The 20,029-nt window shown below is 34.4% G+C and overlaps 1 protein-coding gene and 1 non-coding gene across 3 annotated transcripts; both read left to right on the top strand.

Moving 5' to 3' along the window:
* The first annotated feature begins 1,324 nt into the window (after positions 1 to 1,324).
* Positions 1,325 to 18,618, top strand: LOC113303352 (probable S-adenosylmethionine-dependent methyltransferase At5g38780). 2 transcript variants are annotated; one of them, XM_026552382.1, is made up of 3 exons: positions 1,325 to 1,445; positions 1,548 to 2,195; positions 18,022 to 18,618. In XM_026552382.1, exons 1-3 carry the CDS (start codon positions 1,338 to 1,340, stop codon positions 18,364 to 18,366), a joined length of 1,101 nt encoding a protein of 366 aa, XP_026408167.1. In that variant the 5' UTR covers positions 1,325 to 1,337; the 3' UTR covers positions 18,367 to 18,618. The 2 variants fall into 2 exon arrangements, with proteins under 2 accessions (XP_026408167.1, XP_026408168.1); XM_026552383.1 differs by lacking the exon at positions 18,022 to 18,618 and adding an exon at positions 14,599 to 14,787.
* On the top strand, positions 17,664 to 17,745 carry TRNAS-GCU. The gene has a single exon. It is a non-coding gene; the product is annotated as a tRNA-Ser (tRNA).
* Positions 18,619 to 20,029: the final 1,411 nt, after the last annotated feature.

The raw sequence follows: 20,029 nt of genomic DNA on the forward strand, positions 1-20,029 counted from the left end.
CATGTATTTTTTTATTAACCCAATCCCCTAGAGTAGGTTTCAATAACATGTAATCACTCAAACAATCCAATTTTTTTAAATCAAAGTTTTTTGGGTTTATAATAATCGGTCTACGTCAATGCACTTGTAAACCGATTTAATTTAGAAACAGTTGTTGTTTATGCCCGCAAAGACCGATTGTCCAGGATGGCATTCTGGTCGGAGGAAATTGAACCAGAATCGGTCTACGTTAATGCCCACATAGCTCGATTCTGGTATGGAAGAGATAATTATTTTCCTGTGTTTTTTTCTGTTAGAATCGGTTTGCACGGTACATATATAAAAACCAATTCCTGTTTTGCAATGTTAGGAATCGGTTTTTATATATGTATCGTGTAAACCGATTCTGGTTAACCAAAAAAAAATTTAGTTAATACTTGATCATAAAATGAGTATGAAATGATACTCGATTTCATTTCGATTAAAAATGAAAATGAAAATGATTCTATATGATTTTACCCGATTTGAAAATGAGTATAACTTTATACTCGAATTGAATTGAAAACGAGTATAACTTTATACTCGAATTGAAAATAAGTACCACTTCTTAAACGATTTGAAACTGAGTATGAAGTCATACTCATTCTTAACTCGGGTATAAAATGAATTTTAATTTTATTTGATGTTTAAAATTACATAATTCACAGATAAAAAGAAAAAATTTACCCACAATCGGTTGATTTTCATGTCCATATAAACCGATTCTGAATAGATGCAAGTTTCAAAAAATCTTTGTATGTTTTTGAGGTTACAATCGGTTGATACCAATTGCAACATATACCAAATCTGAGTTGGTGTTCTTCAAAAAAATTCAAATTTTCAAATTTTTTCATGTTCAGATGATTCATTAACACAAATTAATTTCACATCTAACATGATATTTTACTACTAACCACCTGAATTAATACTAATTAATCGGAAGTAAATAAGTCATTAAAAAAATAGTTGGTTAAGGGGCTTTTCATTTTACTTCAAAATATCACTTTTTTATCACGTAGTGATAGGCCCAAATTAATCCTTATAGGCCACAATTTAACCAGGAAATAAAGAAGGATGCTGATTGCTGAGACGTAATTTCTGAATTAAAAAGAAAAAAAGGCGAAAAAGGAACAACGACACCACTGACTTGGGACAGCCTTGGTCTTCCACTGACGACAACACTTGCCGATTATTGACAAATACGAGTAGTCAATTAGATGCTTTTCAAATTGCACTATTGTGCAAGTGTTCCCGGATATTATTCGAATGGGTTATATACGCACACAGTCACAGATCCTTGGAAACATATTCAGAGCAAGATGGATGTGGCACCCTCGAAGACGCTCTCAGGGTCAGCTACTACTGAAGCAATTCCAATGAATGGTGGAGATGGTCGTAATAGTTATGCCAATAACTCTTCTCTTCAGGTATGAACTTCTTAATGATTATTAGCGTTGCATGATAAATTCGTCTTGCTAACCAATTTTGACGAGTTTTAGTTTTTTTTTTCCTTTTTGGTTGGGGGGCAGAGATTTGTGGTTGATAGGTCCAAATCGATGATCGATGAGGCAATTGCAAATTATCTTGACATCGGAATTTGCCCATCATCAGACACTTTTAGGATAGCAGATTTGGGTTGCTCCGTAGGACCAAATACGTTCATTGCGATGCAAAACATAATCGAAGCTATTGATCTTAAATACCGCAAATATGGTTCATCCCCTGAATATCATGTCTATTTCAATGATCATGCATCAAATGATTTCAACACTCTTTTTGTATCCCTTCCACCTGAAAAGCGTTACTTCGCTGCCGGTGTGCCGGGTTCATTTCACACCCGTTTGTTTCCGAAGGGCTCTCTTCATGTAGCTCACTCTTCGACTTCGCTTCAATGGTTGTCTCAAGTACCGAAAGAAGTGTTGGATATTAACTCTCCTGCTTATAACAGAGGGAGAATCCATTATCCCAATGCCAAACATCAAGTGGTTGAAGCTTATTCAGCTCAGTATACCAAGGACATGGACGCTTTTCTTTATGCTCGTGCAGAAGAGGTCGTCTGCGGTGGCTTAGTAGTTCTGATTGTTCCGGTCGTTCCAGATGAGACCTCACCTTCTCAATCACGCGTGGAGTCTCTTTATGATATATTGGGATCTTGTCTCCTGGACATGGTTAAGACGGTAAGAGCTTATTTGTTTGTTTTTTTTTTTTTGGTCAATACAAATAAAGGTTTTAAAAAGTCATGTGCATCATTTTTTAACACGGTCAGTGGTCGTCACAACACCAATTTTCTTTTTCCAACTCCGGTATAATTATAATTGCGAATTATCACTATTCTTTTTTTCTTTCGACGGCTAAATTACCACTAAAACTACTAATAGTTCATGGTGGTTTTGAAAAGTCACCGATTGATATACTCAATGCCAGCGAGTGTTGTTAAGGTGAATGCTAACAGCATGTTCGGATACCATTTCAGAAATTGTTTTCTAACTTCTGTAAACAAAAAAGTCATAAATTAAGTTCTTTTTCGACTATAGGAAATTAGTTTGGCGACACAATTTCAAAATGACGTCTAGAAGCAAAATATTTAACTTTTTGTTTCTGATTTTTTGACGTCTATAAGTAAAAATACTTCTACTTCTAGCCTATTTGGATGTTACACCAGAAGTTGCTTTTTTAGAAACAGAAAAGTCAGAAGATAGTTTGCGTAGCACATGAGAAGTTGTTCTTTTGACTTTTAAAAGTCAAAAAGCCAGAAATCAGTTTGGGTATTGAATTTCAAAACGACTTTTAGAAATCGAAAAATTAACTTTTTTTTGTAAAGCAAAATAGTTTTGCTTATGGCTTCTGCTTCTGGTATCCAAACGCGTTATTCGTGCACATAGTTTCAGAATGACTTCTAAGAGCAAAAAAAGGTTAACATTTTGCTTCTGACTTTTAATTCTGGCGAAACAGAAGAACTTTTGCTTCTGATATCCACAAAGGCTATAACACCTCCATATCGCTGAAAAAGAGTTTGAAAGGCATATAATAATGCAGTTCTATTTGAGCGTGTTTTTCCTTCCCCTTAATGATAAATGCTTATTTATGCTAACTATCAACAGAACTACATGAGTTTGAATTAAGGTAAAGTAATCCAGTTAGAGCAAGTTTTATGTCAAATTCGTCATTTGGATTCAACAATCATATCATCGTTCAAATTATCAACTATTTTTATCAAATTATGAAAAAAATCAGAACAAAAAGAGAACACATATTAACTTACCTCTCTTTGGATTGTCAATCAAAATACGAAATTGAAATATGTAGAAATTCATTACCAACCCAGGAACAAACTCTCTGAAGCAATTGAATTGATTAGATTCATGATGGCGAGAAATTAAGAGGGGGTAGTTCCAGGAGTTCGGTCAAACGGTGGGGTTCAAATTTTAAAGTGTGGCATGAATAAAATTGGAATTCCAGGAACTGAAACTATATCCTTCAGTGAAAAATCAAATGACATCTTCTCCGTGGAAGTTGAAACTACATCCTTTCAAATCCACCCGTTGATTATACTGACATTTCCATTTTTTTTTCTTTCAAGCAATATTTAAAAGAAGAAGAGTGGGGGAGGGGGGTTAGTTTTTTTTTCTTTTTTTTTTCTTTTGGAGAATAAGAAGAAGAGTGGAGTGTTTGAGTGATTTTGAGAAGAGAACAGGGATAGGAGAGTCCCTTGGTTTTCTGTGTATAAAACCAAAAAAAAAAAAAAACGCTAATCTGATTAGCATTGAACGTTGCCCAAATTCGGGTTGGACGGTTGACCAAGTCATCCGCTATTCATATCGCTGTTTTTTGGCGTGATTCTATTTAATGTTAAATGCTGTTCTGTTTAGCGTTCCTATGTTCCCACCATAAGACTTGATCTTCCATGAACAAATCCAAATGCTAAGATGGCATGGAAGATGGAATTCTTCCACCATGTGACTTGATTTTAGTAGTGTGAAACTAATACATTTTGGAAACAGTAAAACTGTAAAAAACTATGAATTCCAAACATAACCGAGAATAGTTGGTGTGATACACTAGTAGACGGTAACGTGTTATTAGAGAAATATTTGTGTTGTGTCTTCTATTTATAATCTTTGTCTAAAAACGTAAAATATGCAAGTCTAAATTGTTTAATGGTTCTAAACCTGGCTATAAACAACTATTTTCTAAGGACATACACTTTTATTCAAAAATGTCAAGTGACTTGGAGCATGATCGGATAGGGTGACAGCGGCTAGTCACTTCCCATCCATTGTCAAACTTTCTATGAAAGATGTGGTTTTGGCAATGAATGGAAAATCGCGTGTTGCCAGGAATTAAGTGAGTTTTCGATTTGGATTACTGACTTTTTTTTTTTGACCAAAGACGAAATTTTATTAAAAGCCTAAAAAGATACAACTTGGAAACAAAGTCCTGACTCTTTACAACCAGCTACTAGAGATCCAGGAAAACAAGACAGACTAGAACAAGGAAAAAACAGACTCAATAACTATGACAACCCTTAAGGTTATTCTGAACTAGACTCTCATAGATTATGCTTGCAGGATCCTCCCACCAAATTTGAGAGTGTATACTAGTTTTAGAAAACTTAGCAAGCTTATCAGCTACTTGATTATAAACCTTCTTTGAAAAAGAAACTACACTAGACTCTAAATTGCTAAGTAAAGACTGAAATTCTTGAAGGAGATGTTGATCTTCCCATTTAAAGTTATTAAAATCCCCATTGCATCAATTAACCACATCCAAGTTATACCCTTCAATAATCACTTGTTTATAACCTAACTTCTTGATCCAATTAAGAGCTTGCAAGAGAACTAACGCTCCGGATTGATTGATATCCCTTGCTACTGCTGAGTAGTCCATTTCCCCCACAAATTTTCTTGTATGATCACGCAAAATTAGAGCAAGACCAACATTAGTATTTTTACCCTTAATTGATGCATCTATATTTAACTTTAACCAATTTTTTATGGGGGTTTTTCCCAATGATATGAATGTTTTGTATCTGAGAGATTAACTAAATGCCCTGAATGAGAAAATAGATGCATGTAATTTCCAATCCTGTGGATGATGCTGGATGGATTATGCAATTTATTTTCAAAAAAAAATTCACATCTGGCTTTCTAGATGTGCCAGAGAGTACAAGCAGCAAGAGGAGCCATATTTCTTTCCTGAGCTTCCAAAGAGTTATTATTGCCGAACCAGGAAGTAATCCATTTTATAAGATTATTAGCAGCTTTTAAAGATTGTAAAAGTGCAGCAGAGATTCCAAACCAAATAACTTCAGCAAACTGACACTGCATAAGAATATGTGTACTTGATTCTTCATATAGTTGACACATTGGACATAATTGATGCATAATATCTCTTTTACTGAATAATCTTTGGTTGACTGGAAATATATCTTGACAGCATTTCCACAAGAAAATTTGAACCTTATGTGGAACTTCCAAATGCCACAATCTTAACCATCCCTTACCCTCCATATGATGTAGATTAGAAGCTCCCTTATTATACTTAGTGAGTTCATTATATGTAGATTTAGTAGTGAAAGCTCCACAAGTAGTAAGTGACCATCTTAACTTGTCTTGTCCTTGTTTAGGAATTCTAATTGAGGTAATCTCTTGAAGCTGCTCAGAAGAGAAGTATTGGCTTAAAAGTTGAGTATTCCAAGTTTTACCATCTACTTGCATTAACTCAGCAACCTTCATATCTGTTTTCAAATTATTCTTGTTAATTCTATCACCTTCATGCTGACTCAAATTAGGGAGCCAATTATGCTGAAATGCCTTGACAGAATTACCATCTCCAATTTCCCAAATATAATGTTGTTTAACTACTTGCAGCCCATACTGAATACTTTGCCATACCCATGATGAATTCTTTTTAGAAGCATCTTCAGTGAGTAAATCTTTATTCTTCACATAAATAGCTTTTAGGACCTTCACCCACTCAGTTTGAGGTTGAGTAAGCAATCTCCAAGATAACTTAGTGAAAAAGCGGGGGTCTAACAACACCACCCAATGTTTCGCTTAGCAATCTGTATGGACCAACTCCAATATACTTTGCTAGAGAATCAACTAGATAGTCAGACTCAATCTATATTAAAGTATATCGAGGATTTAATATATCTATCTTGTTTTTATTTACTCGAGCTAACAGAAATTAGCGAGTCCTTAATCAAACTGAAGGAATAACTTGGATGGTACCAAAGACCAATATCCAAGGATCAATCAATGACAATCAACAACCAAAGGTTGGATTGCTCTAATTGATGATCTAACGCACAACCTGTATTATTTCAATTATAAAGATAAAACAACATAATGCGGAAATTGAAATAACACAGACACCAGAAATTTTGTTAACGAGGAAACCACAAATGCAGAAAAACCCCGGGACCTAGTCTAGATTGAACACACACTTTATTAAGCCGCTACAGTCACTAGCCTACTCCAAGCTAACTTCGGAATGGACTGTAGTTGAACCCCAATCAGTCTCCCATTGATCCAAGGTATAGTTGTACTCCCTACGCCTATGATCCCAGCAGGATATTGCGCACTTGATTCCCTTAGATGATCTCACCCACAACTAAGAGTTGCTACGACCCAAAGTCGAAGACTTGACAATAAACAAATCTGTCTCACCCAAACAAGTCTATCAAAGGATCAATCTGTCTCCCACAGATAAACCCTAAGAAGTTTTGTTCCGTATTTTGATAATAATCAAGGTGAACATGAACCAATTGATAGTCCAGTCTTATATTCCCGAAGAACATCCTAGAGTAATCAATCACCTCACAACAATCTTAATCGTATGGTATCGAAACAAGATGTTGCGGAATCACAAACAATGAGACGAAGATGTTTGTGATTACTTTTTATATCTTGCCTATTGAAGATATCAATCTCAAGCCAATCAATCTGATTGTACTCGTACGATAGAAGATGCAAGATCAGATCACACAACTACGATAAAAGTAGTATCGGTCTGGCTTCACAATCCCAATGAAGTCCTTAAGTCGTTAACCTAGTTTTAGAAGAAGAAAACCAAAGGTTAAAGGAGAACCGACTCTAATATGCAAACTAGTATCACACGTGAGGTGTGGGGATTATTTTTGCACAGATACTAGAGTTTTCCTTATATAGTCTTTCAAATCATGGTTTGCAATTAAGTTACCTTTGTAACAAAGAAATCAATATCCACCGTTAGATGAAAACCTGATTTAGATTCAAGCTAGTATTTCTCAACCGTTAGATCGAAAACTTAGCTTGTTACACACACTTGACAATGCACGCTTCTAGGTTTGTTAACCGTACCCAAACATATGCACTTGTTGGTTCAACAATAGTTAACCAAATGGTTAGCCATATGAGCATTCCATATCAACCACGTTCTTCTTCACCATAACTAGTTCAAATGAGTTCAAATCAACTAGTTAGATAGTTGTTCAATTGCAAGGAAATATCATGTACTACACAAGACATAATTGAAGCAAAGATGATTTGATTCACTCGAATCGGTTCATGAACTTTTATAGCCACGGTTTACAAACTGCATTCTTTAGTCTTTTTAAGTTTAAGTTAAGAAATCAACTTCAGATATATAAACTTCTCAAGTTCGCAGACTAAGTTCGCGGACTTAAGTTACCGGGCAGAGTATACAAACTCCAGCAAAATTTCTCGGGTATGAGAACTTCGCCAGTTCGTGGACTGGGTTCGCGGACTTAGTTTCACGCAAATAGGTTTTCAACTCCAGCAGAAATTCTCGGGTTTGAGAACTTCGGAAGTTCACGGACTGAGTTAGCGGACTTGGCTTACGCAATTCTTCTGGTTCTCTTGATCACAAAGATCGCAAACTTTGGTTCAAGGAATATGACTTATACATAAATGTGTTTCCACAACACTGCTTATGTCCACCATTGGTTATGTAATCTGAACTCTCATTTCAATGATTGAAACATTCTTAGAGGACGTTACACAGTTGTTACACAATTTCTCTTCAAAGCAATTTTCAAGATGATTGAAATATATCATGACTTTCGTCACATGGTAAAGATAAACTTGGTTAAAGTGAAGAGCTTACCAACTCATATTTCGAGATATAGATAGGCGAGGTATACTCGGCTCGAAATACCAAATGTGTATTATCAAAGTATATATATCTAGCATACGACTTCTTGTCTCAAATAGTAGGAGATAGAGTAGATAGACTTTTGAGTGATAGATAAGTTCAAGTCTTCACATACCTTTTTGTCGATAAGTTCCACCGGTTCCTTGAGTAGTTCTTCTACTTGTATGATGAATCGCCATGAAGTCCTTCAGCTCAACTACACTTTCTATCCTAGTCCGAGACTTAGCTATAATAGACTAGAAATCAAGACTTATAATTTTGATCACTAACATTGACAAACATGCTTGAGATAGCAACACATGAGAGTTCGACCGAGCAATGCTCTAACAATCTCCCCCTTTGTCAATTTTAGTGACAAAACTATCAATATATATGGAATACAAAAAAGATAAAGAAACTTTAGTAGCTCCTATTTCACATGTCAAATCTTCAACATTCCTCAAAATCTTCGTCACTTCCAAGTACTCCAATGATCCCAAAGGTTGTAAGTTTAGCATCACCACTGTTGAAGATCAGTAGCTATAATAATAAGAAAACATAGTTCTCGATCATTGTTATACAGTGTCATAGTATTATTACACAACATCAAAGTTCAATTGTATCACAACTTCAACAATAATACTATGGTGATATGTATCACTCCCCCTTAGTCAATACTCCATCTCACATGGAAACCACTCCCCCTTATATAATGATCCGAAAACGATATGTATTTGTACTGTAAACTACATATTAATTCTCCCCTTTTTTGTCAATTAAATTGGCAAAGGTACAAGAACGGGATCATAATGAAATTTCCGAGAGAGACATTTCATGACAAAAGAAAAAGAAAAAAAAAATACATACCAACTAATTTAGATGCAATCATAAAGCCGAAGCTAAATGCATTCATCAAGGAGTTTAAATATACAAGATAACCCCTCTAAAATTCCACAGCCGCACACCCTTCAAGATATGACCACTAAGCACAAGTTCAAAAGAACTCTCCCCCATTTTATGTCATTCCCGAAGGAACAACAAGAGCGACCTTAATTTCGAAAGAAAAGAAGGATTTTTTATTGGACACAAAAAACCATGAGAATGATTTCCTATATCCAAAAACTCAATCAAAATAATCACAAGTAAACCCATAATTAATTTAATCGGAATACGCAATCAAATCAAACACAAAAAGTGATTAATTCAATTGATTATGCTCAACATAAGAGTATGGAGACACGAAAATACTCAACTAGATTAATTACAAGAGAACTCATAGTTAATCTAATTGTAATACACAACCAAACTAATCACAAAAGTAATCAATTTAATTGTCATTTGTTTTGCTCGACATAAGAAAACTTATGGAGCAATAACTAAATAACCAAACAAGATGATTAATTTAGTTCAATATGCTCGACACAACATCTCTCACGGAACAACAAGTAAGCTAAAAAATCAACTTGGTTGTATAGTGCTCAACATAAGATATATTACGGAGCCTCACAGTAATACATAAAATATGGATCAGGGATTATCAATACTGCGGAATACACAAGAATTCATTATATTTTCCATCACTATTTGTATAACGATATTTAATAGACATAATCCTTGAAAACAAAAGATTTTAACCTATCTTCCATCAAATATTTGACAATATAGGCTTAACTTTTGTATTTGTCAAAAGTCCATTCATCCTTTTATCAATACGTGAATACTGATCACGAACGACTTTACTTTTGACAAAGTATGGGACGGACATAGTTCACGGACGTAAACACCAATATCCCATAAAAAATTTCAATATAAAAAATCATAAAGATTAATACTGCAAAACATCATCCTCAAAAAGTTTTTAGAATTTAAACCAATAGACCTAAAAAAGAACAAGAAGATGAAAAATAATAGTTATGTGTAGTCACAATCATTGCTATTCAAAGCACTAGTTACTCTTCCAACTAAACCAAAAAGAAGACATACTAGGAAACAATATCTTTGCGAAACTCTTTATCATTCCCGAACTCCTTGTCGTCAACATCCATTGGAACATAAGGTTCGTGGAGATAGGAGTTAATATCAACAAACTGTCTTGGCTGATGATGTCAAACCAGGGCTTTCTGAATTTCGAAAGATCTTAAAACGCAAGACTTTATTTCACGAATCTCCTTTCTTGCTTCCTTCAACTCATCAAGAACATCAGATTACTTCTGAGAGTTAGAAGGAACAGCTCTTGGCTTTCTTGCATTCCTCCTTTTTCTTTTTAAGGAAGGAGTTACTGGAGATTTCTCTTTTTCCTTGATTGATGGCTTAACAATCATGTTGACATCTTTTCCATCCAACGACATGATGCTTAGAGAACAGTTATAAACAACTGGTTTTTTTTGAGTGGAATTCACAATCTCAACAAGCAGTCTTAAGATATAAAAGATATCAGAGAGGAAAAGGGAATGTAGAGTTCGCAACCTTTAAGCAGGTTCGTGGAAGTCCAACTCTAAAACCTATAAAGAATAGAATTATCGATAATAACCCTTTATTTGATAGACAGGAAAAAAACAAACCTAAGAAAAAAAAACTTTCCTAAAGCCTGGGTGGTACACAATCTTATCTCTTTTGATCAGGCACGTGAGACAAGATTTACCAAACAACACAATTAATTTGTGCTGTTATGAACGACAATTTGTCCATCATTTTCCTCTTGAGAGGAATCCTATGACTTCTGTCTATCAAAGCGATTTGACCATACCTTCTTCTGTAATGGTCTTATTTTGTCTTTGGAAACCAACTTCTTAGACGAAGATAAAACCCTACATACCTCAGCAGTTTTCTGGGCAAGTTAAGCTTCCTTGCCAATCGATTTGCTCTTCGTTGAAGTTTGTTGGCGTGCCTACCTTGATGTTTGTACTTGTAACATCTTGATAGTTCATGACCCTTCTGAGAACAAAACGAGCACGTCAATCTTGGATAGTATTCAGGCATCTGTGGTGTGAAAGCATCTAGACACATAGTAGATCCTGAAACAACATACAGAGTTTTCAAAGGATGGGTCAATTGATTCTTCCAGCTTGATTGGATTCTCTTCTTCACCGAAACCATCAAGGTTGATATATGTGTTGATACATTTATCAAAATCAATGTTTTCACATAGAAGACCAACACTTGATTTCTTATCTTCATCAGAATCATAGATCTCATACATCTCATCAAGTGTTACAGCAAGACCTTTGTTCCCATTGTATTTTCTACGATTTGGGCACTTGTTTGGAAAATGACCAAAACCTTTACACTTAAAGAAATGTGGCATATCCTCGTCATCAGCCTCGTCAGTATCTCTGTTTTGAAGAGGAACGCAATTGTGAGGTTTACCTGATGACCTGGGTTTATTTCTTGAAAACCGTTTACTTCTCTTCAATAGAAGATCCCTAAACTGTCTTGTGATCAAGGAGACTGATTTATCAAGATCTTCATCCGAAAAATCACCCTATGACTGATCATCCTCAGATACATAAAAACTTTTACTTTTATCAAGTAATTTAGTGTTCTTTTGTGCTTTGAAGGCAACATCCTTTCCGATTTTGCATGTATGCTCATGATCAAAGATCTTTAACTTTCCAACCAAAGTATATCTGGAAATATTATCAAGGTTATTTCCCTCAACGATGGCATGCTTCTTAGACTCGTATCTAGATGGCAGCGATCTGAGAATTTTCATCACAATGTCCTTTTCAGGAATAGTCTTACCCAATGCAAAATATGCATTAACAATTTCAGACACTCTGTGATTAAACTCATCAAATGTGTCTTCATTTTCCATAAGAAGGTTCTCCCAATCAGAATTAAGGTTTTAAAGCCTAGATTCATTTTTACTGGAGTTATCTTCAAATACGGTTTCTAAGATATCCCAAGCATCTTTAGACCTAGTGCAATTTGACACATGGTGCTGAAAATTTAGGGTAATGGGATGTATGATGGCATTCAAACCGTCGGAATTTTTCTTTGCAGCAAGTATCTCGGCAGGACTATATTCACCAATATTCTTGGGAACGTTTACATCTCCAACTGCCACAACGGGAGCATCATAGCCATTAACAACATATACCCATGATTGAAAATCACGCGCTTGAATAAAAGCTCGCATAATTTTTTTCCACCATAAGTAATTAGAGCCATCGAAGACTGGTGGTACGTTAATAGAGATAGCAACTCCGTCCATAGAGTCAGATCGCTACAAATACAGACTTGTAAGGTCTTAAACGTGTTTGCCTGCTCTGATACCAATTGAAAACGCGGGGTCTAACAACACCACCCAATATTTCGTGTAGCAATCTGTATGGACTAACTCCAATATACTTTGCTAGAGAATCAACTAGATAGTCAGAATCAATCTATATTAAAGTATACGAGGTGTTAATATCTCTCTCTTGTTTTGATTTACTCGAGCTAACAGAAATCAACGAGTCCTTAATCAAATACATGGATTAACTTGGATGGTACTAAAGACCAATATCCAAGGATCAATCAATGACAATCAACAACCAAAGTTTGGATTACTCTAATTGATGATCTAACGCAAAACCTGTATTATTTCAATTATAAAGATAAAACAATATATGTGAAAATTGAAACAACACAGACACCGGAAATTTTGTTAACGAGGAAACCGCAAAATAAAGGTAGTATCGGTCTGGCTTCACAATCCCAATGAAGTCTTTAAGTCGTTAACCTGGTTTTAGAAGAAGAAACCCAAAGGTAAAAGGAGAATCGACTCTAGCACGCAAACTAGTATCACACGTTAGGTGTGGGGATTAGTTTTGCACAATACTAGATGTCTCCTTTATATAGTATTTCAAATCAGGGTTTGCAATCAATGTTAGCTTAGTAACAAAGCATTCAACATTCACCATTAGATGAAAACCTGATTTAGATTCAAGCTAATATTTCTCAATCGTTGGATCGAAAACTTATATTGTTATACACACTTGACAATACACGCTTCTAGGTTTGTTAACCGTACCCAAACGTATGCACTTGTTGGTTCAACAACAGTTAACCAAATGGTTAGCCATATGAACATTTCATATGAACGATGTTCTTCTTCACCATAACTAGTTCGAATGACTTCAAATGAACTAGTTAGAGAGTTGTTCAATTGCAAGAAAATCTCATGTACTACACAAGACACAATTAAAGCAAAGATGATTTGATTCACTCGAATCGGTTCATGAACTTTTATAGCCACGGTTTGCAAACTGCATTCCTTAGTCTTTTTAAGTTTAAGTTCAAAAATCATCTTCAGAAATATAACCTTCTCAAGTTCGCAGACTAGGTTCGCGGACTTAAGTTACCGGGCAGAGTTTACAAACTCCAGTAGAAATTCTCGAGTATGAGAACTTCGCCGATTCGCGAACTGAGTTCGCGGACTTAGTTTCACGCAAATAGTTTGTCAACTCCAGCAGAAATTCTCGGGTTTGAGAACTTCGGCAGTTCGCGGACTGAGTTAGCGGACTTGGCTTACGCCATTCTTCCGGTTCTCTTGATCACAAAGTTCGTAAACTTTGGTTCAAGGAATATGACTTATACATAAATGTGTTTGATTTATCTTAAAGAACTTGGTAAACTTTGTTGTTGCAGATAGAAGACCATCTTTTAGGATTGAAACCTTTGTTCTTCTAATGATTCCAAAAGTATTTCCTTTGAATTCGATTTATCTTCTTGTGGGTTTTTTTTGGAAGCATAAAAATTCCCATTTGATACTGAACAATGGTGCTTAAAGTGGATTGAATCTGAACTGCTCTTCCTGTTTGATTTATTAACTTTCCTTGCCATCCTGGTAATTTGTACTGCATTTTTTTTATAGAAGCATCAAAACATTTATCTCTGCTTCTAGGAATAATAAGATTAATACCCAAATATGTTTCATTTAAGTCTAACTCTTTCATATTCAGTGTTCTAATAATTTCTGCACAGAATTCTTTATTCATATGCTTACAGAAGAAAACACTTGATTTAGCCAGATTAACCATTTTCCCTGAAGCAGAAGTAAACTTGTTAATTATATGCATAAGATTAGAGATAGATTTTTTTGTTACCCTTAGTAAGGAGAATGCAGTCATCTGCAAAAAATAGATGAGAAATTTCAGGACAAGGTACATTAGGTTTGATAGGATCTAACAACTTCTTCTTGGTTGCATTTATGATTAATCTGCCAAAGCCCTCCATGCACAGAATGAATAAATAGGGAGAGATAGCATCATCTTGTCGAAGTCCTATTGTAGGGAAAATTGGCTCCATAGGAACTTCATTCATAATAAGGAAATTGAAGCAGTAGTGACACAATAATTTATTAATTGACACCATTTTCCAGAAAACCCCAACTGAAGCATCATTTGATTTAAAAAAGACCATTCCATTGGATTACTGACTATGAAACTTGCCCTTGTACAGTTCCCTTTAAAGTCTAACGTGGCAATAGTTTGGAAGACGGATCTCCATCCTAGTTCTTTTAGGGTGTGTTTGGCATGGATGGAGTTAACAGTGGAGTTCGGTCAAACAGTGGGGTTCAAATTTTAAAGTGTGGCATGAATAAAATTGGAATTCCAGGAACTGAAACTATATCCTTCAGTGGAAAATCAAATGACGCCTTCTCCGTGGAAGTTGAAACTTCATCCTTTCAAATCCACTCGTTGATTATACTAACATTTCCATTTTTTTTTTAATTTTAAGCAATATTTAATTTCTTACCATTACAAATTTACTTTGGTAACAAATATGATGTTCACAGTAATCTAATTTTTTTGAAATACTTTACTATTACTCTAACAATACAGTAGAAACTCTATAAATTAATGTTGTTGGGACCACCAAAAATTGTCAATTAAGCGAGATATTAATTAACCAATAAATTAATAATTATTAACTTATATACTAATTAATATCTTATTAACTTATAGAAAAATTTATTATCAAATAATTATTTTCTAAATACCGTAGAATATTAAATTCTTCAAAGCACCCTTCAGTCTCTCACTTTGTTTAATTATAAACTTCGATCAACATATAACATAAGTTTAGATAATTCAGATCAACAATTAGATGGTGAGTTCACTCAAGTCTTGCAAATTTGATCAAAACGATGGTTATCGCAATTCAATGAATGTCAAAATGTCCTGATATCCGGAAGAAAATGAAGTTACGCAACTGTTGACTAATAAAGATAAGAAAGAAGATGATGAAGGTTCTACAAGAGATCCTCCTTCAGGAAACGAGGTTGTTAAAGCGGCAAGCAGATTAAATAATTTTTTGGTGAGTTATGAGAAAACACCACCAGAAATTCTTACAATGATAACAAAACTTAGGGATAAAATTCAATATGATATTGATTTTAACAAAAACCAGAAGACAATTGAATCATTTTAAAAAAAAAATTCATAAGTCATTAACGTCTTGCAAATATATAATGAATTATTAATTGATATATCATATGGGGACTACATAAGTAATCAAAAAAGTATTATTTAATAATTTTACCGAATTATTAATCTGGCACGTTGTTCTCGACTCGGGACCGACTAAAAATATTATTTAAAAGAGTTTATTAAATAATCGAGTATTAACTAAAGGAATTTATACTGTATTATCTAAATAATATTTGGTTAGTAATTTTTATTGTTAATATAATCATTTTATATCAGTTTTTGCAAATATTTATATATATATACATATAATTTTTTTCTTTCATATCAAAAATAAAAATAATATTTTTTTTAATAAAAATAAATTAGTATTATTGATAAATTATTAAATTTAAATTAAAAAAATTACTTTTATTCAAAATACCTAAATTGGTTTTTATTAAAATTACAGTTATTTAAACAAATTTCTGAATTAATTTTTTATTCAAATATCAAAATTGCTTTTTACTAAAACTGCATTTACATAAAAATGTTAATTAATAATATTATATTCATTAATCTATTCGTATTTTATAACAAAAATGCTACACACCCTCTTTTCAACCTCCCTATTCACCTCCCTCCAATCTAAATCACATATCTGAGTTTAGATTCACATTCAAGTTCAAGTAGGGTTCACCATTCTTCAGATGGGGGTTAAGATTGAAGAGAGGTGAATAGGGAAATGAAAAAGAGGGAGTTGAACAACACTGCCATTTTTATAAGTGGAAACTAATTTAAGGTTATATAAAAATAATAAAATATAATTTTTTAAAAGGTTTATTGATTTTCGAAATAAACTTGCCACCAAATTTATATTAATCTAATAAATATTTTAGATAAACAGACATTTACAGGGGTTAGTCAAATGAGATTTCAAATGACTTTCAGAGAGTTCTCAAATCCATTGTTAGTCTATTGAGACTTTTGATGAGTCTCATAATGTCTCTTGTTATTGGTTAGAGACTTTTTTTAAGTCATTTAAATTTTATGGAACTCCATGTTATTGGATTAATATTTCATAGGAGTCACTCCAACATCCCTGTTATTTGAACCGGAACTGAAAGTCATTGATTTATTGTTTTCAGAGATTTGGAGAGATTTTTTTAGGAAAATAGGCATGGTTGAAATCTCTCCTCAAGAGGTGATATTTCTGGAGACTTGAAACTTCAGTAATATTTGTTTTTGAGTAGGACCAATTTGTTTGTGTGTTTGTTGGTTGGTTTGAAATGATGAATAAGTAATAGGCCATTTGCGGAGTAAACCAACGACGAGATTGCTTAGAAAATATAATGAATGTGGAATGAGTGAAATGAAAATGAAAACATAAGCATAGGCAACAACGAGATTTATTTTGACAATGAATACGTATTTTACCAGGTATTCATGGTAGTTTTATTTAGATTGTAACGTGCATAATAAAGTAATTGGTAGATGATTTGAATATTTGATTAGATATTATACATTTTTTTGTCTCTACAAATCACAGAGACTCTTTACGAATATCATTTTTTTATCTCTACAAGTTACAAAGACTCTCTAATATACTTTCAAAGAATCATTATAATTCTCTATATTAAAGAATCTCCGGGAGTCACTCAAATATAAAATCTATAAAAGTCTATATAAATCTCAATTGACTATCTCCCTGTTAAAGTATTAAAATCATATAATTATCAATTACAGTCTTAATCATGCCAAAAACATAATTATCAAAGTCCTTCCACACCAAACGCAGCCTAATTCCCTGCTATTTTATAGACCCACAACCGGTTCGGCAACCAGACGTGATGTTGATATGGCATAAACAGGATTAAGGACCAAAAGAAACCGGTCACGAAAGTTCTATTTTTTATCCTTTTGACCAGACAACACGGAAATCGAACCCCAAACCTATAATTGAGGAGTTCAACCCCAGGCCGACCAGGCTAATCTGCTTTGGCTCCATTGGTGAAAGTTGCCGCAGGTATGAACATCGGTACATGCATGGGGCAGAGACATTATCAAATTATTACCTCACTATTTCCCACTGAAAACACTTACCCTCAATCATCAAATGACACTTTGGCCGAGTGGTTAAGGCGTGTGCCTGCTAAGTACATGGGGTCTCCCCGCGAGAGTTCGAATCTCGCGGGTGTCGCTTTTTTCTTCTCTTTTACATCATCAGATAATCTCGTCGTTTTTGTCTTGTTTTCTTCTCTTTTACATTAGATAACGAGAATTATTATTATGAATTACTACCAATATTGCTTTTTCTCTTTATTTGAAATATATAGCTTTGTCCCCTATTTTCTGTTTTATTTTTCTTTTAATAAAATTCTCCTTAAGCTTTGCCAAAAAAAAAAGAAAAGAAAAAAGAACTTTTGAAAGAGAGAATTATATTGCCTCTACTCAATTGGACAAACAAATTTTGCAGGGACTAGTGGAAGAAGCAAAAGTAGACTCTTTCAATGTGCCAGAATACTCAACAGCACCACAAGGATTGAAGAAATTGGTAGAGACAAATGGGTGCTTTAATATAGAGAGAATAGTGGATATTCTTCCCGAAGAAAATAAAATCAGACCTCCTGCACAAATACTCAGTGGACATATAAGAGCTGCAGTTGAAGGGGTTATAAAATCACATTTTGGATGCGACGACCATATAATTGATCACCTTTTCCAGCATCTCTATCCCAAAAAAATTAAAGATACCTTTGCAAGTTTGACGACGGCCATGGAGAAAAAAACTATGTTGTTTGTTCTTCTCAAACGCAAATGATCGATCTTCGTTCACCAACTTGATCCTCATACCAACCTTTTTTCCTTTCTTCTGTTTGTACTTGTTGAGGTGGGTGTAAGGTTTAAATAGTTGTTTGTTAGGAAATTCTGCATTTCTGCTTGATTGTGTGCTTGTTGGGCTTTTGGACTTTCCTTTCCGAATCGGGTGTTTGTTTGCGTACTACTGCTTTAAAGTTTGTCAATGAAAACTAAAGTAATAATCCAAATAAAATTGAACATAAATTTTGCTGCATATGAACAATGTAACAGAATAACAATGCAACCAGATTTTAAAAAAAAAAAAATTAACGTGTTGAGGGGCTATGGCCCATAGATATGCGGCCCAACTAGGTAATTAGGGTTTTTCCATGGTTGTATATTAAGGGTACCCTGCTATGTAATATGGTTGTTGCCTATCAATACAATCCCTCTTGCCGTTTCTCATTCTCTTGGTTTTTTCTCTGTTTTTCCCTTAAAAACGTTATCATGCACGAGCTCTTCCCTGCCGCTAAAGAATTTTATTTTTTTTGGGTTCTCATCAATCAAAGGAGATTTTTTTTATTAACAATGAGAGGCCCACAAAAGAAAATTTAAGGATTTTGATTTACATCAAGACAGTTATGCGATATCGTCAAAGCTAAGTTGGATTTATTTTCTCCCGTTTTTCTTTGGGTTGATTGAACTGTATTGTATTGTATTTTTTTTACCCCATTATAGCTATTAAATATATGATGGTCGATGGTTTGATTATAAATCTATGATGGATTGATCGGATTGTATTCTACATATACTAATTTGTATATACGTGTGTAATCTTATGAAAGAAAATATGTTCGCTTTCCGAGATCCCGTCTGTTCGCGTTCACAAGAAAAAACAGAAATCTGTTCCAAAAAATAAAACTAGTCATAAAAATTCTAGGTGACCAAACTTGTGGTACAAAAACCCCACTTAAATGTTGGGATTCATTAAAACTTCATCTTAAACTAAATTGATACAAAAACCCCAAATTTTAAAAAATTGATACAAAAACCTAAATTTCAAAATTGGTTTCATCAAATTTTGAGATGAAACCAAAAATTGGTATCGTCAAATTCTATGAGGTTTCATCAAATTTTGGTTTCATCAAAATGTTTTTTTTTTGGGTTTTGTGTTACTTTTATTTCGACGGATTTTTTGTGGATGGATAGTGACACCTTTGGGGTTATAACTCGCGGACTGTCGAAAAAAAGAAAAGCAATTGTTTTGTTCATCTAGGAAAAGAAGAGGAAAGGAGCCCCCGTCCCATCCCCTGTCCTGTTCCCGGTCCTGTCCAATCTCTTTTCCTGTTCCGGGTGGTATCTAGTCCCAGTCCCTGTCCCGTTCCGGGTGGTATCCTGTCCAACCCAGATCCGGTCCCCTTCCCAGGTCCAATTTGGTCCAGCGGATCCGGTTCAGTCGATCCGGTTCAGTTTTGGTCCGGCCAAACTGGTTCAGTATCGGTCCAGCCAACCCAGCCCAGTTACTTTCCCGGGTTAGCCCTATCATGTTCTCTCCGTTCTTGTATCCGCCGACGGTGCATGTTTGAGTGGGTTCCGGTTCTGCATGTATATGGATGGAACCAAAGACTGGACTTGAGGTATGTAACTAATGTTAATGTGGGTTTTAACATTAAATACTTGTTGGG

Source organism: Papaver somniferum, chromosome 8, assembly GCF_003573695.1.
Source record: "Papaver somniferum cultivar HN1 chromosome 8, ASM357369v1, whole genome shotgun sequence".
Classification (NCBI taxonomy): domain Eukaryota; kingdom Viridiplantae; phylum Streptophyta; class Magnoliopsida; order Ranunculales; family Papaveraceae; genus Papaver; species Papaver somniferum.